This window comes from Streptopelia decaocto, assembly GCF_964273445.1.
Source record: "Streptopelia decaocto genome assembly, chromosome: 3".
Taxonomy (NCBI): Eukaryota; Metazoa; Chordata; class Aves; order Columbiformes; family Columbidae; genus Streptopelia; species Streptopelia decaocto.
The window spans coordinates 52,069,645-52,094,480 of record NC_138656.1 but is presented as its reverse complement, the minus strand read 5'-3'; the positions used below and the strand labels follow the sequence as shown (position 1 = coordinate 52,094,480).

Here is a 24,836-nt window from a genome sequence, read left to right as displayed (position 1 = left end):
AAAAAGGTGCAATTCACTATACTCATCTCTTATTATCTTTGCAAAAGGATGAAGGAACCACTGTTGAGATGCTGGCCCTCTGCTTCCCAAGCCAAAGCTATCTGAAACACCATCTCCACCTAAAAAAGGAAGTTTTTCATAAGGTAACTGGGTAGGAAGCATTTTGTATGTACACCAATTGAAATGATAACCATCTCAAAGAATGTCTTGAGTATGTGAACAACATAGGATGTCTAAGACATTTTCACTGAACGAACACTATTTTAGCTGGTGATAAAGGAGCCCATAATTATATGTTAAAAAATCCACCAAGAATTTTTTTCCTGCTTAGACACAAATTGAAACAGAAGTGAGCTTACAAACACATCTTTACAATGGTCATGTACACTTTATTTCAAATAAACTTCACTACATAGTCAGATCCGTATCTACTATGTTCCTTATTTTCAATACTATTCTGCCACAGGACAAAGAACTCTGTCTGAAGTAACCTTTTGCACACTGCCAAGTAAATTATGTATTTCAATTCAGAGTAATTTCTCACTGGCATTTTGCTAATATATTTTTGCTCCTGAAAGTATATCACTACCCCCATTTCTTAAATTCTTCAGTTACTCATTATATGAAGGATGAAGGCATACATACACTTAGAGAACTGTATTCCTGCACCAAATACAGTGTTCTGTAAAGGAAGAAAACAGGTAGCAAGTTCTATTTTGGAACCAAGGTCACTAGCAAGATGTTAAGACTAAGAAAAGTAAGGCAGCAACAGCTTAAGAGCAAAATGTTTCACCATTCAATAGCATAGTTCTAATGCACATATTTCTTTTATAACTATTTCCTTTTATTACCATATATCAAATAGTTACTCAGGCACCAAGTCTGTGAGAATGACTCAAACTACTCCCCAGTGATTAATCACTACAGATAAACAAGGATTTATTCAGTTTAAGGAAACTGAATGCTATTACAACTCAATAGGTCTGACACAAAGATTAAACAAACAAAATCCTGGAGCTTGGAATAGCTCCTATTTTTCTGCTACTGCAGTTAAGATACACCTAGAAAATCCCATGCTAAAAGATCACTAATTGCTTTAACTCCTTCCTAGTTTTGTCAGCAATGCCTCATTAAGCTTTCTAAATGAATAGGCTGACTTTGCATTAGCTGCAAAGACACACTGCACAGCTACAATCCAGGAGGACTACGTGCCATCTCCAGCCTTTAGGAAATTAGTTGATGGAAACATGCCAGGAGAGACATTTTACTGAGGCAGTGATTCAGAACTTTAATTTTTTAATCTCAAAACTGTTCCTTAAATAGAGGGACTCAGAAGTCAGATACTTGCTCATTTAAGATTGATATATTCCAGATTGCAAGAGATAATGAAATAAAATAACATGGGACCTATGTTCATATGATTGAGATGAATCATCATTTTACTATGTATCCTGTACAAGTAAAACAAATGATGTTTGACACTCTTTGCTCATTTATTAGCCTGAAGTTAAATTGGTTCTGTCTAAACTTCCACATATCTTTCCAAATCAAAGTTCTTGGGTTAATTAGGACAAGGCTTCATGACTAGTTTAATTGACCTAAAAACTTCTCCACAAACTACAGTCTCATCCTCCTCTATGAGGAAGATGCTCCCATTCACTTCCTCAGGCTAGAATACCAACCTTTTTTTATAGTTTTCACCTTCTGGCTGGATCAGACTTTCTGAGCCGCTCTACCATTCTCAGACATAGTAATGCTATGTCTACAAGACATAGGAGTGAAAATGCAGTTTGTAGCATGAAGGAAGACTGGCCATCTTTTGAAGCTCAATTCTTTTACCCCAGAAAGGTGAAGGAAACTAACCAAACCAAACCAAACCTCCATCACACATGTACAAGTCAAATTGGTATTTCTTAAGTCTAATAGTATGAAAACCAGAGTCTGGTCTGTAATAGAGTCTGCACAGTCACTTTAAACCCTCAGGTTTTTATTTTTATAAATGATAGTTTCTGAACCTCACCATCTCAAATTCTCCTGTTAGTGATAACCTGTATCAAAACTCGTATACTCCACCACAGTTTGAGTCATGGCTATTCCACATTCATGTAGAGCTTTGGAAGAACACAAGCTACATGCAGAATAAGGTAAGTTCTTAAACAGCAGCAATAGCTCTTAAAGCAGAAATTTAAACATTCTTGAAATGTAATCCTATGAAGATAAATTGTCACCAACAGGACCCAGATGAGAGTCATGCATTCAGGTAGAGTTCCAAAGCTTCAGACTTTGGTTTTCATCCTGCTGTTGAATCTGAAAAGTAAAAACAAGAAAAAGTACAACCACTGTTTGGAAAACCGTCTAGCTCCACTGGCAGTCTTCTCAGTAGAGCAGGAACCAGCAATTGAATATGGACCAACCTATGCCATACTAGACATACTCAACAGTTCGTCTTTTCTGCCCATTAGTGACTAACTTCATGCTACAAGACATAGGCTCAGTAAAATTACAGTTGAAGCAAAGTGAACATGAAAATGCATTTTGTTTGGCCATCAAGATTTATCATGTTTTAATCTAGTCAAAAAGCAAATACAAAGGCTATACACATGTTGCGCTGGCTAGTTACTGGATTTGTGCAGCTATGATTAAAGTTGGAAAAAAAGAGTACACTGGAGATTAAACAGCTTATTAAAAGTGAGTTTACAGTCTAAATGAAGTTGTTCTGCAAGTGACTAAATCGGAAGATTATGGTAGTCCCAGGTTAGCTAGGAAGGTTAAGAACTCTAACAAGCTAGCAAGCAAGGAACATGGATGGGGTACAGCTTCCCTTCTGAAGTGCTACAGGCTTTCAAAAAAACCACTTATAGTATCAATCAAGCTTTAAGTGTGTAATATATCTGCATAAGACTAATGGACATTCTTCACAGTGGTGATGGTTGGACAATGAGAGACTATGGACATAAGTTGAAGCTGGAGAAGTTCAGATAGTATAAACTCCCACAAGTACAGTCCATCATTGAAACAACTTTCCCAGGGCCATACAGTCTCCATTGTTGAAGTTTTAAGACCAGACCACAGGAAAGCGTGAGCAATGTAGTATGACCTTGCTTGGAGAAACATCTTGGCTTAGAAGGTTCTTAGGAAGTCTAAATTATCCTATTATGCTAAGCTAGTTAAACCCAGGTTTAGCTTATGCCAAGACCTACTGTGACAATTTTAAAAAAGCCTTTAACACAGCAGCTGCTAGAAGTTGTTTTCAGATATCAATGAAAGCATTTGTGTAGAGGGTGGGACACACAATGTGGAGATGCATGTTCTCAAAAGCATACACAAACAACATAGATAAGATGCCCAAATATATTTATTTGTCTCTTAAAAAGTACATTACTCTTTAGAAAAAAAAAAGACAGCCTAGAAAAATCTCAATACAGATTAAAGTATATCCAATATGGCACATACTTCATGCTGATGTTTAAGTAAACATCAACACCATCAGAACAAGTAACATAAGACTTCTGAAGTCAGTAGCAATGAGGTATCAGGACAGAAGAAATCCTTAAAATAAAGAGGAGCTTCAAAGCCTTTCAGCCAAGCAGAGCTAGAGTTCCAGAATGTATTCAAGAACCATGAAATCTCTCTAATCCTTTTGATCTTCATTTGCTGTCAGAAATACATATGAGTTATAACAAGGAACTGTAGGCATTGAAGTATACAGAATTACAGACTGGTAAGCCAGTTCACCAGCTCCAAGTAGTCAGAAGAGTGCAGCACTGTTCTGAGATTGAACAACTTAGAGCTTGAGGTTTCTTATTTCCTTCAAGACCTCTCTCCTCCTTTATGATATGCAGAACCATCTCAAGACAGAAGGAAAAAGAAGCAAGTTAATTATCACAGAAAGATATTTTATTGCATTCTTGATAAAGTTTTCAGTGTTAGTGCATGAAAAAGTTATTGGATGTCTATATCTGGATGTGAATATGGGTGAGGTTGCTATGACTATGTGCCAGCAGCACAACTGTATTCATTAATGGGTGTCATGTGTAAAGTATTAGCTGAAAATATTCTGCTTTGAAAGGCTGGAGATGCATTTTTATTAGTATTTCTATAACCTTGCCTCTCCCCTGTTAAGTACAAACATTTTCCCATCTCACTCTTATTCAGTGGTAAAAAGCCATCTACTTTACTCAGTCCTAGTGAACTCATTAGGAAAGATACCTTCCCATCTGTCATTGGCCCCCTCAAGATTTCTGGAATGTCTTGATCCAGGAGAACTAGCAGTGAGACAGACCCTCATGGTACAGAATAATAAATAGGGACAAGTGTGTAGGTAAGACATCAATCTCAAGTGGGACACCACTGGTGACAAAGGAAAAGCTTACTATAAAGGTGCAAGTGCCTATTCAGCTAAAACCATGATAAGTGAGTCCTATTTGGAATGTAGCATATGTCCCAGAAGCAACCTAGACATTGAATGTCATCTTTTTTCCTTTTTAGAGTGTAAACACTACCTTATGTTCTCAAGTAAGAAGACACTAATCAGACTTAGAAGCAGCCACTCAAGCAAGTAGAGTGATAACTCACAAGATACTCAGTTTTATGCTAAACAAGAATATGTAAACACCCACAAGAATCACCTATTCAGATAACACCAGACAGCCCATATGGATGGTCACAATGCAGCACAATAGCAGCAATCTGATTTAAGGAACAGTCTTGCTGCTCATCTCATCACATTTACTGAACAGTGGGAGCATTAGCAGCATTGTGATTTGCTTTCTGCTTTCAATGGGTCAAGGTCCAGTTTTGGTTTCCCCACATCATTCTCTTCATTAGGAAAGGTTTTATAGTTGGCAAGGATGTTTTCCACCAAAAATCGGGCAGCTTCGTCTATGTTGATGTTGTCCTAAAAAAGTTGAAAGTAAAGAAATCAGTGATATTTTTTTTGAAATAATCACACATTCCTATTAGAAGCTGGCCAAATACAAAAATTCTTCTACAGTCTCATCAGCATGACAAACAGCTTAGATGCATCAGGTTATCACTCATACACTTGCTTATCAAAAAAGTTACCAGAAAGGTTTGAGACAAAGTTATTCACCCATGTTACAAATAGGTTACTTCAATTTTAGTGAGGCATGCTGTTGGGGGTTATATGTCACCTGCATTTAGAAGACTCACTAATGCTAAAGTGCATTTCTGCATTAGGAAATATAACAGGCAATTACACTGTCCATTCTACCTTCTGGGGCTTCTTTTGTTCTTTTGCTGCAGTTTGGATACATGTACTTATGTAAAAGGACCTGTTTTGTCAGCCTTAAAACTCCAACTAAATCAGAGTGCCTCATCTAGGCACACTACATTTTCTTGTGCATGCTTTGACAAGTACTTTAACATATAACCTAAAGCGGGTGTGCATGTAGGATACCTAGAGCTGTATTTCATCAGCATATCTTAATTACTAAGGGGCCAAGCTGGCCAATGTCAAAGAGCCTTTGGCCACAGCTTTCAGCTGTCTGGGCCACCCCTAGCTTGTCACAGGGCTGCCACATCTGGAATCACTTGCCTTTGGTTCTGAGGGAAATACTACCCCAGCACACTCTTCTGTCTCCATAATTGTAGCTCTAAATGCTGCATGAGCAAGGTTAGATTGAGAACATTTGACCCATTGCTACTGCACTTTACAAGCCTGTGGCTGTCAGCCACAAACTGTTTCTGGCAGTTTGAAGATAGGCACTTTTCCCCACTCAGAGAAGGATTCTCCTCATTTTGGTATACAGATATTAACAAGGTATTTCTATTAATATTTATACTCTCTGCAGTTCTTTTGCCTATTATACCTAACCCACAGGGAGTGGGACCTCTATTACTGCTTACTAGACTGAAGATTCAATGACCAGTTCCAGCAGAAAGGCAAAAGCAGATTATCAGGATATTTAAGTGGGCAGGACTTAAAACCATAAACCATTTCTTACGCTTAGAAAACAAGAAAGCTGTCCTGGGTTTTTGCTAAGCTATTTCAGCTGCCTCTTCAGAGTCCTAAACAAGTCAATTCGTAACTGAACTAGAACTAATATTGCCTAGACTTCTCTGCATCAAGAACCTCAATTTACATTGTCATGTCTTAAATGCTACCTAAAATGCAAACTGTCGCTACATTTCCACATTAGGTTTTGTTCCAATGTTACTTGATTTTTAACTCATGTTGAAGTTTATGTACCAGTGTTATGGACAGTAAAGCTTCAGAGAAGACATAAACCAAAGCAGAATCTTGGTATTCTTTTTGAGTATAAAGAGCCTTAAAATGTGAGCTTCTAGTGACAGGTGGGTTTGGGAATTATTTTCCAAATGCAAACAAATTATTAGCTTATTTACCTAATTCTTGTCACTGTTTACCTTTCTTCCTTATTTTAAAGTAATCAGGAAGAGGCTTGTTACTTTGTTTCTTATCATACTATTCCTACAGACTTTTCTTTAATAGTTGTCTAAACATCACTTTGTGCCAGTTCATCAGCAACAATTAATGGAAGCAGGCAAGCCAAGAGAAAAGGGGGACTTTGAGGTTTAGTTTACCATATAAAGGAGTTATAAACCAGACCAGCAATTTGGTCTGTCAGACACATTATCTTCATCTGGAAGAATCTTTTGTTTTAAGGATCAATTGAGTTTTAGTGAGCTTTCAACTTTCAACTAAGTTACCACAAGCTTATCTGTGCATTGATCAAGTCTGTAGACTAAAACTGTACAATAAATTAAGTTACTCATAGTTATGTTTGAACAAAGTAGCTATTTGTTTTAGCTTTAGCTGACATATGCAAGGAAAAAAGTTTATAGAAATCAGTTAACCAAATTTTCCTATCAGCTTTAAGGTTCTCTGAATTTAAGATGCAGTTATAATCTAAATCAAGCTACAAGTCTTCAAGCTTTTGCTGAACACTGGAGACTTGACTGTCACTTTGTATACGTGAGGATTGTCTTCTCCACATGACTATACTCATCCACTCTTATGCCAATACTTACAGTTAAAATGTTTCCTCTTTATGCTCACCTTAGCAGATGTTTCAAACCATCCAACAAAGCCACCTTCTCTGCAGAACTGGTCCATTTGAGAGGGATTCTGGCTGCCATCTTTCTTCTGGTCACACTTGTTTGCAAGAAGAACAGCAGGGATGGGGCTGCCATTAGGAAGTAGTACTTTACTGTCCAAATCATGCTTCCATTTTGAAACAGCCTCAAAGGTGGAACCTCTTGTGACATCAAAGACCACAAAAGCACCAACTGCCTCTTTGTAGTATACTCTAGTCATATTTCCAAAGCGCTCCTGGCCTGAAAGAGAGAACAGTAGGAAAGTACACTTATTTAAACATGAATTGTAGTCAGTGTAAATGGGCTTCTGTACCAGATTGATACATACAAATCTAGCATTTGTCTAGTCATCTAGTTCACACATTCTCTTCTATCCTATGTTATCTCATTGTAACAGCCATTCCATGTATCATACGAGTCAGATGCTAAAAGCAGTTTGCAATCCCAACCACCACTTTAATTATTTTAAACTTATTTGTTGAGTAGTGTTCTTTGAGAAGTCATGCCTAAAACCACTACCAACATAGTTATACACAAATTCTTTCCTCAGAAAAGCTTCTGTAAGATTTAAACCTAATCACATCAGCTAGAGACTTAAGCATACTTAGACTTTTTTTTTTTTCTGGAGGGAGAGCAACAAGGGTTTCCTGGAAAACAGTTCTACAAGCTCCAGGGCTAAAAGTCATCACCGCATCTTCAGAAGTCACCTATATTACAGGTTTTTTTTTTTTTCCTTCCTCAGGGACAAGCTCAAAATGAGATAGTTTAACAGTTCTAGCTAAACCTGTTATCTTTGACTTCATCTTTTAAGCCCAAGATGAAACAAACAAAAATCAAGAGGAAAACCAATGGTCAGTGAGAATAGTCAACGAAAGACGTTTTCTTATTAAGTACAACTACTGTAGTCAGTATACTTGAAATGTAGAATTAGAGTGTCAGTTCATTTATTCTTCTGTTTGGAAGGTCAGACCATCATGCTGTGTTTGTACTGGAGTAGACATAGCAGCATCCAATGCAAGCATGCTGCTTGGGAAGTTTCAGCTACTAAAATAGCTTTCTGCTTTGTTCAGAAGTCTTTATTGGGAAAAGTAGCCCCTGTACTTTATTGTTCAGTTTTACAGTGTTACATCCCTTGAGCTTTTAGCATTTAGTGCATATGCAGTTTTAAAATAAAGAATTTCAATTGGAAGATACAATCATAGAATCATTTCAGTTGGAAGACACCCTCAAGATCGAGTCCAACCATAACTTAACTCTAGCTCTAAACCATGTCCCTAAGAACCTTGTCTATGCACCTTTTGAACACTTTCAGGGATGGTGACTCCACCACTTCCCTGGGCACCTGTTCCAATGCTTGATAACCCTTTCTGTGAAATTTTTTTTCTAATATCCAATCAGAACCTTCCCTGGTGCAACTTGAGGCCACTTCCTCTCATCCTATCACTTGTTACTTGGGAGAAGAGACCAACACCCTCCATGCTACAAGCTTGTTTCAGGTAGTTGTAGACAGCGATAAGGTCTCCCCTCAGCCTCCTTTTCTCCAGGCTGAACAACCTTAGTTCCCCTCAGCCACTCCTCATAAGATTTGTTCTGCAGAACCCTCATAACATAGTTATCCTCTGTTTATAAACATTCAAGTCTGCCTTTGATAAGCAAGGACAGTTGCAAGAACTGGGTACTATCATCTTCTTTGAAAGAGACAGAAATTCATTAGGTGAAATAACACGGGATCCTGTTCAGCAGCATGCTTTTCTAGCTCAGTTGCCTCGTTTTAGTGTCAGTACTTCAGTGTACCGATTAGCTCACTCCCAACAGACATTTTCAGGAAAGGTTAACTAAGCAGCTAGTAGAATTGCTGGAAAGCAGCAGCAATTACAGTGGAGTTCCAGAGACTTATAAAGCTCTATAAAGTAGACTTTTCTGTCTCTTCTACTTTAAAGTATGACACTGCATAAAACAGTGTCACTAGCCAGCATATTCTGAGGAATGGAAATTACACACTAGTTTCTTCACTACCAGCTCATTAACCCATGTGAGAACAGGCAACTTTAAGAGGAAAGCTCTTTCCTCCATATTCAAAACTTAAGTTCTAAAGCAGCATTTATGCCATGGACTCTACGGTCAACAAGCCAGACACTAACCTGTACCTCGGTGACTATGTTACTGGAAGAGGCTGACACAAGTCAGCCACAAGTCTCCTAATTGTTCACAGAACTTGTATACAAGTAACTCACATTGTCTCCCTAGGCCTTTCCAGGCTGAATTCTTATGCCTAAAAGGTGTGCTTGGTCCAGCCTTACTGTAAATTGTAGTACCAGGTGCACACTGTTTTCATTAATCAAATACCAGCAGGAAAACATTTGGCCAGAAGGCTTTTACTACTCCTGCAGATCAAGTGTACTGCATCTAAAAATGTTTACCTTTACATTGTGGTTATTTTGTTTTGTTTTGTTTTTTTAATAGAGCTGCACAGGGTCAAATTTAGGTATATTAAGCCAGTCACTGCATCAGGCACCACACAAGCTATGAGGAGCTCCTTCTCAGCTTCCCCATTTGTTTAGCTGTCAGTCTCACCAGCCAATTCCTGTTACACAGGAACCCTCCAACTGAGCTAAAAGCCGAGTGTTATGTCCAGCTCAGGCAGTATATCCCTTCACACTGCAGGACAGGCCCACAAAACACTGTAAAATCTCAAGGTCTGCACAGAACTGTACTTTACTTCGTACTCTACAGCAGTCACTTAGAAAGCATGGGCTTCAGCTGTCTAAAACAACCATTCTAGTATTCCTTCTAGCTGGCTTTATTGAAAGAATTTGAAATTTTTGCCCTTATAGTAGAAGTTTTGGAATTGAAAAAAACCTTAATACATATTCTTCTGTAATTTACATTTGGGTAAAAGTAGACAACTGACGCGCATACCAGCATAAAAGCTTCTACCTTTACTTACTAGATTTAAGATTTACATTTGGAAGATTTTATACTCCTTACTGTTAAAAAAACACACACAAGCTCAACACTACTGTAGTATTACAGATTAATGCCTTTTAATAGGTCAAATACACTCCAGTACAATTGCTGCCCTTTTCTAAAGCAGTCTAAATGCCAAAAAGATTTTATTACAGAGCTGCTTTCATCTCTAGAATTCACATCCACCAATAACAGAACTGACCTGCACACCAGCTTATTACTGCTTTTCTATCCTGTCTGGAGGTCTAACAAGGATGGGTATATGCTTTTTATTCCACAGAAGAAAGAAGCAATAACCCGTGGCCTGCCTAAGAGGTAAGAGTTTTACTGTGGTAAAAAGTATATTGCATGAGGCAGGAAGATAATTCAGTATAAACTGAATAGACTTCCAGTACAATCCTCTTATTACTGAAGACGCATATGTTTTAGGCTGAGCTTCTTGTAAGGGATGCAGAGCATCCTAGACAGCCTTTTGAAAATTTAACAGGAGTTTCAGGCAAAGCTTTTGCAAGTGCTTTAGTGCTTGCAAAAACACTCATGCAGAAGAAGCGAAGTGTAGAATACACCATTTCTCCAAAGTCTGGAGTGTGAACATCATTATTTATTTAGGTTATTAAAACTAAATTGACTCAATTTTTGCCATGCTCAGTTTAGCCAGGGATTTGTCATTCCCTTTCCTATGTCCAGCAGTATTTTTGCTGTAGTCATTTCATCATGTGTGATAACAGTGTTGAGCCACACCAAAAGTAGATCATACCTCCAGAGGGTAAAAAGGCTAAAAATGATCAGATGAAACTAGACTTAAAGTCTCCGGTGTATACAATCATAGAAGAAAGACGACAGGAAAATTACTTGCTTACTACAGTAATATGGAAAAGGACAGAGGATTAATCATCCTGGTAGTTCTAGTGCCTTGACATAAATCTGATGGTACCATGACATTATCCTTTCTCTGTGCTTCAGGGGTTCAGGTATAGATGAGGAGCTAAGCTATGGGGCAGACATGGAGACAAGAGGTCTTGTTTGGGGGTATGAAAGTGGCTGCATGCAATGCAAAGTTCTCCATTCTCTAACCACAAAGTTTTCACACCTACATGACTCAGCACATACTGTCACCATATTTTCCAGTAATTGCAACAACATTAAGTGAAATACTTGCATAATGTCATGCATCAAGAACTAATACAGTTCCCTACAGCAGTACCACAGGAATTTACTTTGAAACTGTATCAGAGCTTGGGAGCTATTATTGCTTCCCATTTACAATGTAAAATGAGTAAACCATAAATTAAAGACAATATGAAAAAAATTATAGCCAGGTCTGACATTAGAAGCTTTATCTTTTGCAGTGAAGTAAGAACAAAGATAAGATTCAGACACTGCCAGACTTGTCTTGAAGTACATTCTAAAGAGTTTCTACAGCAATCCTTCACAGTGTAAGGAATGAACAAGAGAGTCCTGTTGATCAAAGCAGTGTGACTTATCATTGTGGTAGCTCTTGCTTTTAGTTAGCAGGAGTTACCCTACATGCATACATTATTTTTGCTCCTAATCAGCCATACATGATGGGAACTGAAGCTAGAAAAAAAGTGAAATGTACAAATGACTGCTGGATATGCATGATATTGCATTTGTCAAGGTTCCATCTCCCAGACTACTTACCACACCTAGAAGTCTTCATATGTAGTTTATATGAACTAAAAGAAACCCACTTGAGGAGAGTAAAATGAAGAAGCTTCCCCAACTATGCCTTTTTTGCTGTGCAGGTAAATTCTGTCAATACTAACAGTAAGCATGAGTTCCCCTACTTTGTAAAAAAAAAAAAAAAAAAGTCTAAGCTTTGTCTGTTCTGAAGCTACACAAACTCAGAAGTCAGAGTTGTTTGGTGCATTTAAACCCTTAACATCTCATCGGGAGTACTGATGGAGAACTGGACAAACTCTACCTAGCTTCTTTCAGATGAGACTAGGAGTTTTGACATCCTTCAAAAAGTGTGTCATTAACAAGGAAGAGAAAGATGACCCAGAGTTATAAAAGCCTGACAACTGGAAAAATGATGGAACAAATAGTTTCTCCTGTTGGTCTTAGTTCCAGTCATCTTTGACAGGTTAATCAGCTTAATGGTTGTCCAGAGCTCAAAATTTGATTTTAACAAATTTGGCAGTTCCACATCAAATAATCTTATATTAGAGATGCATAGTGAATACACAACTAGCAGAAGAGTTTTATTCCAAAGTTGTTTGCTGCTAACTAGAAGACCACTGTGATGAAGTTTTGCAGTTTTCCCTGAACCAAATACTAAAGTTTGATAAATAGCAAAAGTCCTCAGTTTATTAATAAACCTAAGAAGCTCTTGCTAACATTGTCCTTCAGAATGCTGAAACTCAGTGTTCATTTAATTTAAAAGGCAGTTTAAGTTCAACAGAAAGAAGAAATATACTACACCGGTTGAGTCTAATCTATAAAAGAAAACCAAAGAGCTATCCAGCAATACTCCAGTAGTAAAGAAAATTATCAAGAGACCTAGTGAATCAAATTAAGCGAGTTCAAAATACATAGAAGTGGCATCCTGCTAGTCTGTTTGTTATTCTGCTTTTCTACAACAAGTACTATATATTGTAGTGAACTCATGCATCACAGGATGCTTCTTAAGCTATAGTGAAAGATTATAATAAATCAGTTTTAGTCTGAGAATACTTGAATATTCCTCTTCCATCACGAGAAGCGTTCTCAGATGAACTACTCACCATGACCACTAATAGTCAATATTAGTCACACCAAAATTCAAGAAGGGTCATTAATGACAGCCAGACTAACTTAACTGCTAATACCATGACGCTTAGATCCCTGCTATTAACTACTCTATTAGCCAGACAGTGTGCAAGCAGTGCCACTATTTAGACTTCAGTGCAAAATTCCACAAATTACTTGTTTCAGACAGTTTCCTGGACCATGAGACATTTGTGCTTTTATTCACCTAGACAGGAAAAAAAGACAATTCAACTGTGAAACCCCTTCTTCCCAAGTCTTCCTTCTGCCCCAGGAAGTCCTAACCTAATGAGCACTCTCTTCCCTGCTCCAGTTGTGCTGCTTCACAAGAAGATTTTCTTTAACTCCCTGAATTTCTAGGATCAGGTTTTCACATACTAACATCAAGGAGCATCTGAGTGGCAGCTCCTTATTTACAATTCAATCTCTTAAAGTTCCTGTCATTCAATGTGATATATTTAAGCTAAAGCACCATCCAAAATGGCTGGTCATGCAGCCCAATCCTCTCACTGAGTTAGAGTCACTGTCCCTGTCAAAACACCTAGGCCCTTTAGGAGCCACAGGCAGGAACAGACTATACTTTGGATGCCCATTGGCCCTACAGCTGGATGTTTGACACAATACAGTGCATATCCAGAATTGCCCTGAGGATGCATCTCCCAGTTCTCCAGACATATAATATACACTGTAGTGCTACTTGGGTTGGTGTGAACCAACTCAGGTTCCTTTTCAGACAGATGTAGGAATATGCCACTGGTGAGCTACCACTGCTGACAGCATCCCTCTCTCTCGCCAAACCAGCACTGCTTGTCCCAGAACTGTCTTACCCAATTAGATTGAATCTGTTATTCAGCAAGAAGTAGGTTAACCAAACCACTATCAATATTACAGGACATGCTCAAGTGTGCCTACCTGCTTTTTTCACATGGGTAGCAGCTGTAGAATGAGAGTAGACAGACCCCAAGACAGTCAGTGCCAGGTGTCTCTCCACTCCTCATTCTCACCCACTTAAGCTATTAGTACAAGGTTGCCAGGTTGTTTAAACCAGAGGTGTTAGACTATACTAGCAGCTCTAGCAGATATTAGAAACCTGTAAGAGTTTAAAAAAAAAAAAGCACATCTAGCCTGACTTTTATTCTCCACCATAGTGGAAGTAATATTTGGTATTTGTGGTTCTGGTGAAAAACACAGAGGTTAAAAAGCAAGAACTACAGGAACATTGTCTCTTCCTGTGTTAGACAGTACTAGAAACTGTTTCACTGACTGAAGCTCTTACAGTTTCTAACAGACAGCAGCAGCCTTGGATGATTTTAAGTGAATTGCTAGTGTCCCTTCTTACTAAGCGTAGTGTGGGAAAGTTAACCAACCACCAGATGGATCTCTTCTCAACCCCTTCAGAAGAACAGTCTTTAGCAAAAAGTAACAAGCCAGTTAATCCCTATTCAACTGACTCCTACTTTACCATAGGAAATAACCTTTGGTCCTCCAGTTATGTCTACATTGGGCAGTGGTAGGGTAGAGTTGAAGCAGTTCTGTTGAGTGAAAATGTCACGAGACCTGACATCCATAGTATGCTATCTATATATATGGTCTATACAAGATACTCTGTAGTCATTTTAGAGTCACTGAAGAGCATCAGTTCAGGTGCAGCAGTACTTTGTTTACATCATAAAAGTGTTTTCACATGTTCTTAGAAGTCACTATTTCATTCTGAAAAGGTAGGAAGTAGTTTGCTCTAAAGTCTCATTGCACAACAAAGCCAGTTTCTAACATAATAATTTGTTAGCTACCTGAATTTTCAACATCAGTGAGTAGTCTTTCCATTCACTGTTTGCTATCATTATACCTTATTCTAAAACAGGACAGTCCTGTTCAGTACCAGTGAAACTGCAAAAGCTCCTAAGTTAGACACCTGACTTCCATCAGGAACACTGACCACATCCATTATCCTAATAGACTGAAAAAGCACACCATTCTCTTTTGCAAAGATAGAAAGTCTTCCTCAAACAATTGCACAGCTCTCATGAGGAATATTACAGCAAAACTGAAACTTTTCATTGCTGCCTGTAGCCTTTGGCTAATCTAATGATTTAAGATTGTCTAAACTTACTTTAACAGCATACTATCTTCTCTTTAAGAAGTTTAGAGGCAATACCATGCACTTAGGATTCAACTGGCTTTGTCCAGCATCAAATGTATCCTATGTAGAACTAAGACTGTCATGTTTGTATAAGAAAGCTTCATGTTTTGCTTGCCTCTGTGATAAACAGCAAATTAAGATAGAAAGTGCCTGACTAAGCACTAGATTCCCATCCCCCAAGAAGTAGAGTTCAACCAAGCTAAATGATTTCTAATTAGCTGTCAAATGCAGCATACATGGAAAAACTCTACTTGCATTAGTATTCAAAAAAAGTTGACATAGTCCAATTAGTGTCAGCAACAGCATGAACTAGTATTTCCTACATTGCTTTAACTAGACTTAAACGAGTCATCTGTCAGAGTTAAGCAATTTTTGTGCCTGACACCCTCTAATCCATCTCCTTTGGTGCACTGTCATGCAGCCAAAGCTGTACTGTGCACTCAACAATGATGCTGCATGGCACCGCAGCATTGCACAGCACACAGGAGAACAATCCTAAAGTCAGTTTGTCCCAAGAACAACTTTATCACGAGACTGAAACAATGTTAATCTCTAAAATGACCAATGTGTCATGACACATTGTGCGGTTGGAATTTTGCATCAAATAGCTGCCACTTTACCCAGGACTCTAGTCTGGGTGCATTTAAAGAATAAGTTCCCATAAGCTGTTTGTAGCAACACTCAGAAGTTGCTTTTTCATCTGTTATTTGAAAAGCTGCTAAAATCCATACAATAAGGAATACTGGCTTTCATTTGCTACTAATCTAGAAGCCAATGCTATTGAAAGTTTGCTGTGCTTTCTCTATTCGGAGTCAAGATATTTATTTCTATACAAGCTCTATAAACCCCTGAAATCCCATCATTTTTCAAAGCATAATCCTACCACCCCATCTACCTTTGTTTTGTGTCTCCATAGTCAGAGCAGAACTTTGAACATCTAGCATTCTGCCACAAGTAGCTTGAGAATTATGTTGTGCTTTGTAGTCACTGCTTGCTGCTGGTCATGCCAGCTTTAGTACCTGCAAGAATATCACAAGAGTTATTCTTATGCTTTCATATGAAAATATAAAATTCCCTCACTGCAAATCGCTTCCTCTGACATGGTACTTCACACACTTCAGAACTTCTGAAGTGAGTATTTGGAGGGAACAGTTTACAAAGGCAAGGCAACGGTTGCCACTGGAATTCAAGGAAGTTATTTCCAACAGCTGTGAGACTGAATCCCAGTGGCCTTGCTCACTACTGAAGGGAAGAATCTTATTTTATACAGCATGTTGGAGCCCTTTGTGGAACCAGGCAGATCAGATTATTTTCTTTCTTGCGTTTCATAAAACAGGTAACCAGTTTAGAACAACTACCTTACACCACTTGCCAACTCATATTGTACTTGTGCACATGCACTTCAGTCACTCCCTGTCCTTGTGTGCATATAACAAAAACCAAACTGATAAGAGGTAAAGTGGAGATGCAAATAAGGTAAAGACACCAAGACTCTGCAAAACTGATGCAAGTAGAGTTGATAAAGGTCAATTTACTTCGATGTAAACTCCATAGATTCAGATAAAAATGTATATGTAATATTGGCTGCACCAGTTTGTCTCTGAAGGGTAATGTGCTTATCAAACCAGCTTACTTTCTGACTGCTCAAGTCAGAATTACCTGAAGGACAAGAGTTCAGCTAACAGTTGCCTCAAAAAAGCTTATGATCAATGCAAGTTAATGGATTACTGCATGGGCTTCTAGTTTATATTATAATTTGACCCAAAATTTAGTTATGTTGTGTGATATATACTATTTTTCCTCCTGTCCGCTGTATTACACATAAGAACTTAAATATCTTAGGTAGCTCCCACACACACCCATTTGATGGATACCCATTCACCCTTTATGCTTTGTATTAGAATGCTACAGAAGTATTTTTATTGTGATCTTGTAGACAAAGCTTCCGAGCAACTGCTATATATGAACCTTATCTATTTGAAAATAAGGCTGAAGCTCCATCTATTCCCTAGTGATTAGAAGCTCAAAGTGGTTCCCATTGTTGATAGAAACTAAGAGTACCTTCAAGATCAATACAGCAAACTTTAAGCGTGTACCAGATCAGATGTTCTTCTAAGATCACATCATTTCTTGTAGGACGTCTAGAAATGCCTATGGAGAAATTCTAAGTTTACTTCCAAAATACTCCGAGAATATCTGTCTCAATTTACCATTTAACTGAAACTTAACTGAAGAGCCCATTCTTGCATAATCAAAATTACCATACTAAACTGCCTTACAACACTAGCCTCAAGACAATAACATTTCCCATATTCTTATGGAATTCCATCAGCACACAGGCTTTAAGAAGTTTATCATATACAGTACTTGGAGTTGCTACATAGTACTCAGCACAAGAGCCTCCACCAATATGAACAATTCAGCACGCCACTGGTAAGACAAGGAAACTGCTGCATCAGCAATACTAATAACCATATCTTACTTGTTAGCATTTAATTAAAATGACTTAAAGAGAAGAATTCCAAAAAAAAGAAAGCATACTGACAACCAGAGATGTCTGAAGACACACCAGAAAGAAACCAGTTCAACATGTTCAGTGCTTATTTGGATACTTAGCTATAGAGCTCCAGGTACAGCAAGTCACTCTCAACTGAAAGCTCACAACCCTAACTCAGCAGTTCCAGAAGAGTCACAAGGACACCCACGCAAGGTTTCCCACAGAAGGGTGGTTTCTAGAAGGAGACATACAACACACCTTCAGTTCTTTCTTGCCTTTAATGCAGTGTTTAAAGCCTTTCAACACGAGCAGACCTTCTACTTTCTTCAAGCTTTATCTGTTAGTCTTGCACGTTTCCAGTCAACTTCATCCTTAAGTAATTTCTTATATGAGATTCATGCTTTGAGGTGTAAGAGCAGGAAACTTTCTTAAATCAGACACAGATCTTTCAAAACTTTGTCATCAGTCTGACTTTAACATAGAAGATTCTCTATCCCTCACTGGGAGTTTTCTGACCTGCCTCAGCTGTTACCAGAATGATAGTGCTCCCAGGAAGGCAGCTGCAGCTGGAACCTCCATCACCACATAAACTGTGAGATAATCTCAGATCACTTGCCAGTTTCTGAAATAAAGCTCTAAACTCCAAGTTCTCCATCCATCTGATGCAGTTATTCATGTGTGCATTTTTCATTCCTCCTTCCTAATTGCACTCAGATATAACAGTGAGGAAAAACACAGTTGGGGGGCAGGTAATGCCTGGATTCTCTAGCCTCCATCCTGTGCTCACTTGTACTAGGCACACAGCTAAGCAATTACTTCTTAGCTTCTTTGCAGGAGTTGTCATTTTAATCCCTACACTGATCTTCAAAATGTGTTGCAGTTAAGGGCAAGTTGTTACAAGACTACCTTGACTACCTTTAAAGACTATCTCCGGGCTTCACATACTTAGGATGGACTCCTCTGAAAAGCTATTTAAGTATGTGCCACTATGGCACAGAGATATATATGTATAGAAAATGGAGGAAGTTTTCTGGTTGCCCCCTACAAACTTTCAGAGATGCATTAACATCACATAAGGCTTGCTTTAAACCCTATTAAAAAAAAATCTATAATGCAAGAAACAAGCTAAATAACCTGGTACATAGAAACAACATGGCAGTCTATCAGTAGCAAAAACACAGGCTGAGAAAATCTAATTCTGTTTGAAGCTGTAAGATTTTTCACATGGAAGTACACTAACTCACATACTGGAAAAGCCTGAACGCCTTTGAAACTCAGCCACCAAAACAGGCAACAGTACAGAGCTATGTTCCACAGCAGGTGCACAGCCATTAAGCACTCTACCTTTCCAGAGGAGATATTGCGCTGGAACAAGAAAGGTTAAGATTTATTAGGTGCAGCATCACCCTCGCATATCTAAGCAAGAAGGTTTGCATTTCACCTTCATTGGCTTGCTTTGCCTGTGCTCATTTCAGTTGAAATCCTCCTCTTCCTCCATCTATGGTTTCCTGCACACACTTACAATTTCTCTTGGCTTCCTATAGATAAAAGAAAGTTAAGTTCCTAAAAATGTTAAAAGCTTAATATCAACTCACATATGCAAAACTTATTTGTCTTCATAGAAAAGATGGGATACTCCAGCTCTTCCTCAACTTTGTATTTGAACAAAATCCTTCATCTGACTTAACTGTTCTCTTCAGGACTGCTATACTTTTAACAAGTTAGAGTTCAGATCTTTTCAAGGAGACAGACAAGAGTTTAACAACAAATTTGCATGCTACCTCTTACCATTCAACTCCCGAGAGCTTGTATAAAGCATGTTTAGAACACTGAAGTACAATGCTTCCTCTTCTCTTTGGCCAATTTCATAGCCATGCTATGTAAGCATTTAACTGTAAGCAGTTAAAGCAGTGCTCCAGTTTTAATAATCACTTTTACCAAAAAATTGCAATTTCTAAGTCTTGGAAGAAGGGTGCTCTTATACTAAAGTTAATGCACAGTCTCTCAGTCAAAGCTTTAAAATTAAATTTGTCTATCAGTTTTCATCAGTGACATGCTTCAGGAGAAGCCAAGCTCAAGTGGTCATCTGTGACTTTCACCACCCCTGCCCTTCAGAGACTGACATGTTCATACAGGCTGATGTGATTGACAGTGATGGCCAACATGATCATAATGCAGCAGCTAACACGACTCAGTTGCTGGTCATCTTAGATCAAATCAAAAGTTTTTATGATACAGAAAGTCCTTAAAGTGTTCTTTCAATGACAGTTGACTGAGTTTCATCAATAAGCCATATGCACTTCCTACATTACCCTGTGGTCAGTGCAGTATACTCTAAACCAGCATGCTTGTCAAGTAGCAATCCCTAGCATATTGAAATAGACTTTAAAAGCACTTCCCTATCATTAAGATTCCTTTGTTTTGTATCTCTTTACGACAGTGACTCATTCCTATCTATCTCCTATTTATTTCACCAGTTATTTATGTCCTTTGATGAAAGGGGTTAACCTGGTTCTAACACTTTCAGAACTTATCCAGGAAGAGAGATTTATCAGAACTCCACATGTCAAGATAAAACACAAGAGCAATGCCTAAGGGCAGCTAAGGTTTAGAAGGTTTGATCCTGTATGAACATGCACATAACCTGTTCAGCTTCTTTCAGAATACTTGATGCTGCAACCAAGGTAATTTGACAGTGACTGATCTTTCTTATTCCCAAGCTTTTTCATATCCAGTATTCAAGAAGCTACAATCTGTGTCTAAAAAGTAAAATTCCTGAGTATTTCTGGAATATACAAATCTGGGCACAACAGTATCCTTCTTCCCCCTTCACTATTTCACACCTCCTTCCCTTTCGATTCTGCTGCAGGCATTTGCATTACTTTGTACCTTACAACAGAAAGGTTATTTTCACCAGAAAAACAGTATAGACAGTGTAACATTGTCATGCTTTATTCTATAGAACTATTAATCACTAGGAAAAAAAAAACCTCAGCTAGCTCAAGAAATTGAAGTCACTCAGGAACCTGTTACATTGCAATACACACTATTCACCATTTAGGCTAAAATCACACCAAAAGCCAGCACAGTATCTGCATCATAATCTTTAGCTGATGACTGAACTATATGGTTAGTTCTTATCATTGATAGACTGAAGCACCCTCTTTGAGGAAAGCTTTTTATTATGAACTATTAAGTACAAGCTTTGATCCAGTGTAAAATAACATGCCTTACTATGCTTAAGGATTAGGCTTTAATTCAGAAGCCTTTTAAATGAATCACAATCAATTCAGAATGCCAGCACCATATTGCTTGCAGGGAAGTCACATGTAACATTACTTACCATAAGATTTAGATCTCTTCAAGAGATCTAAAGCTGTCTGTCTGCATGCACCAGCAGACAAAATTATCTACATAAGCCAGAAGACAGCTGGACTGATGAGTTAAAAGGGAATGACTATCACATGCTCAGATACTTTGTTACACACTTTAATAATGCCCTTTAGGCAATATATGCTATGATTATATTGAAGCCATCTTCAACCTGGTTCTCCAAGTAATAATTTATATATAAACTTATTAATATCTTCAGCTATTTAGAAATATTCGTGAGTATGGACATAAACAGCTGCAGAACACATTCTCAGGTCAAAGACATGGGCAGTTTTAAGACCGTGAAACAACTCTTATGGATACCAAAACCCCTTTTATTTTCATGATTAATGCTTAACCAAGATGTCAAGTTCTATAGGAGCCCTGAACTGTTACTCTCACACAGGCTAAGCCTAGCCCAATCAAAAAAAAAATCACTAAGATTACTGCTGGTTTTGGTCTTGTTTTTCAATTGGGGAAGGACCCCCACCCCCTTGGAAACGGAATAGCCTGAACTATCAGATTAGACATAAGAGTCTGGAGTACAAATTGCAAAATAGTTGTATGTTCCTTTTTTCAATTTTGCTATGGAAAAACTAGTCAGGAGTTTCACAGAAAAGTGCACACCACACTGTAAAACAGGAAAAATAGTTCCAGGATTTATCAGCAGCTCTGAAGTCAGTTTTCACCAAACAATGTCCAACATACACTAAGGGCAACAATCAAGAGTGAATAATACTTCTGGATCTTGAAATTAAGGCACGGGTGTATTGACAGGACTTCCCATAATGTAAACAGGTTCTGTCCAAACTGCGTTAAAAGTTACAGATAAGTTTCTTCACAGCTTGTTGAAGCATTGCTTTGGCAAAGCACACAGGCTACCCCAGTCTCAGACACCAAGGGCTGAGAAGTTGTAGGCTGCCAAACCGCAGGATCCTGATAGTCTCACCTCTTTAATCTTTGGAAGCCCAGACTTGCTAAAATACACCCAGAGTGTTGTAGCAGCTTGCACTGATACTGCCAATTGATTTAAAGGAAATTAAAACTGATCTGTAAAAGGAATGCATCAGAAGAGAAAGCTTGATAATATTTTACTTTCTCTCCAGAAGAGCAATTAGAAAATATTTTAGTTTGCCCTATAGGCCAGCAGCAGAAAGATCTATGGTGTGTTTCAGCACAAAGCAGTACAAAGCAGGCTCTTCAGTTTGAGGAGTAGCATTTTAAGTGTTTTAGGATAACCTTTAGAGCAGTAAGACCAGAAGCTGATGCACAGCTGGTCTGTCACAGGGTTACAGCAGCCACATGCTACAGTTCCTCTTTTCTGAGCTTCCACTTGATAAAGCGTAGAGCTCATGGAAACAGTAATTACCAGGTGTTATCCTAGTATCTTCCACTAGTATAAATTTAAACACAAGCATTTGAAATGAAGTCGACATTTTCATATTCAAGAAGATATTATGAACATGGTGGAGAGCAATGAAAAGAGCTGCAGGTTAATATTAGGGCTTCACACAGAACTAGGAATGCAACACTAACTTGAGATGATTAAGGAGTTGAGGACCTAGACTTCTTATAATGCCATAGCAAAACAGCAGCATAAGCAAAGTTAACCATAATAGGTAGACAGTTGGAGCGTTTAAGACAGAGGTGTTAAAGATCAGCTTTGAATTATATAAAGGAAAGGAGTGACATGTAGTTCAGACATGCAAACAAGGCTTTTCTGCTTCCATATGCTCAAAGTATCTTTCTGATACACAAACCCATTATTTGAATGTAGAACTAAGCATAACACAAGTCTCATTCCATTACTCCATATTGTATGGACACAAGTTACTTTTAAATTAAGTAAGCAACTCCAAACATACAAAGTTTGAGCATACTTCCTTTGAGGACAACTTCAGCTATTTGAGTTACCTTTAACTTGTAAAGTGTGCTTACTAAACACAACATGCTTGGAAAAAATATTGATTTTCTCTAGAAGCCTTGTGGAGCCATAACCATGAATGAATTTAAGCCATGCTCATAACCAAAGCCAGAAGCTCCCAGTCAAATGAGTCAGGAGGAACAGTACGAGCAAGAACCCTCTAGGACCCCGGGAGGCAGCAAGCACAGCAGCTTTTTGAAGTCTGCTGTAAAATCCTGGGCCAAGCCAAGAGCCCTACAACATCAGCTAACAGGAGCACACACACAGAGCCTATAAAAAGTCAAAAACTTCACTCCTACATTGAGAACTCCCCCAACTTATGCTTCAAACACGGACAAGAGGGGTTACAGGTGGCGGGGAAGAAGAAAAAAAAAAAAAAAGAGATAGACTTCAGGGTCAAAAATATACTCTCCTCCACAGAGGCCGGGCCCCAGGACCCGAGGCAATCAGGTTCACGGGTGTCTGCCTCCTCGAGGCTCACCCTGCAGAGACGCCCGGCCCTTACCTGCTATATCCCAGAGCTGCAGCCGCACCAGGGTCTTGCTGTCCCAGTTGATAACTTTGAGCGCGAAATCCACCCCGATGGTGGCCCGGTAGTGCTGGGAGAAGAGCTGGTGCACATACCGCTTGATAATGCTGGTTTTACCTACGCCCAGCTCCCCGATCACCAGCACCTTGAACAGATGCTCCCGGCACTCCGGCACGCCGGAGCCCGCTCCTTCCCCGCCGGCCATCGTCGGCCCTCCCGCGGAGCGGAGCGCTGCGGGCCCCGGCGGGGAGGCCGGGCTGCCGCTCTCCCGCCTCTAAACTTCCCCAGCTGGCAACTTTTCCTCCAACTTTCCCCAGCCGACCCACCGCTGGGCCGGGCCACACTGGGCGGAGAGGCGAGCGGGGGAAGACGGAGCGGGACTGAGGGAAGGAGAAGGTAAACTCCGCAACCACCTGACTGCAGTCACAGGACGCGGAAACTCCGCGGCCTTATAAAACCCCGGGGGAGGGCGGCGGGGAGGGGCAGGGGGAGGGACCTGGCCCGCCCCGCTGCTCCGGGATACTGGGTGGGGGGTGACGCGGGATGGCAGGATGGGGTTCCTGGGGCCCCTTCGACTTCTTTGGTTCCTCGCCCGACCGGGATGGGCTGTCCGTGGGGCACCCGGCGGCGGCCGTAGCGGGAGCTGAACGTCGAAAGGGGGCTCATGCGGAGGAAGTTTTAGCTTTATGCCGGTGGCATCCTCTGCCCCGTTTTGCTGGTAATGGCAGCAGTTTTCCCTTGGCAAAGTCTCGGAAGCACCCTAGTGTCTGAAAACATTAGAATTTTCTCCTTGTGTTCGGCAAAGCATGTTATGGCAAAGAAGTTCATGGGGCAAAGAGAGCTTCATCAGGTTGTCTGCTAATAGGAGTACCCCAGTAATGCACACGTGCACCCACAGTCTCCTGTCCATTACCGGGCTTGCTGGCTTGCCCACCTGGAGCCAGCCTGGGGTTCTGTGAGCGCAGAGTGTTTGCACCCATGCTGCCTCCCTGAGCTTGCGTGCCCTGCAATAACGCCTGGAACTGCCCAGTGGGGAAGGGTGGTGCTGAGCTCACCCTCTGCAAACAGGCCAAGGGCAAAGGCAAGAGCAGTGACGTAGCACAGGCCGTCATGCATGCAAGGCTCAGGTAACCAAGGAAGAAATCACTTCCTCATCTGGAGCATTCCCATCAAACACCTACAACTAAATTTGGTTCCCTCTTGTTCCTAAATTAATCTAGCAAAATATTTTTTCTCACTCTCTGGTTGTTTTAAAAAAATACATCAGACCATGAACAGATACATTGTTAAAACCCAACATAACATAAAACTCAACATGTTTCCTGTCCCTAGGACCACATAGTACCATGTGTGCAGATTTTAGGTGCTGGGGAAAAAAAATTGAAAAATATATATTTTCTAACATGCTCTCCAAATGAAACAACACAACCCCAGACGTCTGTCCTTGCAATGAGCAGATGGATTTGTGCAGCTAAGTGGTACAGTCTTAGTGCTGTAGTGTTCAGTTATGGTGTAAATTCCTTAACAGCTATTTGGTGCTGGAGTTGCATGGGGACTGCTC

At 39.5% G+C, this 24,836-nt stretch overlaps 1 protein-coding gene across 1 annotated transcript; it reads right to left on the bottom strand.

The window, feature by feature from the left end:
• Positions 1-3,337: 3,337 nt before the first annotated feature.
• RAB32 (RAB32, member RAS oncogene family) lies at positions 3,338-23,675 on the bottom strand. Its single transcript, XM_082048636.1, has 3 exons — positions 23,252-23,675; positions 7,040-7,317; positions 3,338-4,897 (listed from the first exon to the last, which is right to left on the bottom strand). Exons 1-3 carry the CDS (start codon positions 23,478-23,480, stop codon positions 4,748-4,750), a joined length of 657 nt encoding a protein of 218 aa, XP_081904762.1. The 5' UTR covers positions 23,481-23,675; the 3' UTR covers positions 3,338-4,747.
• Positions 23,676-24,836: the final 1,161 nt, after the last annotated feature.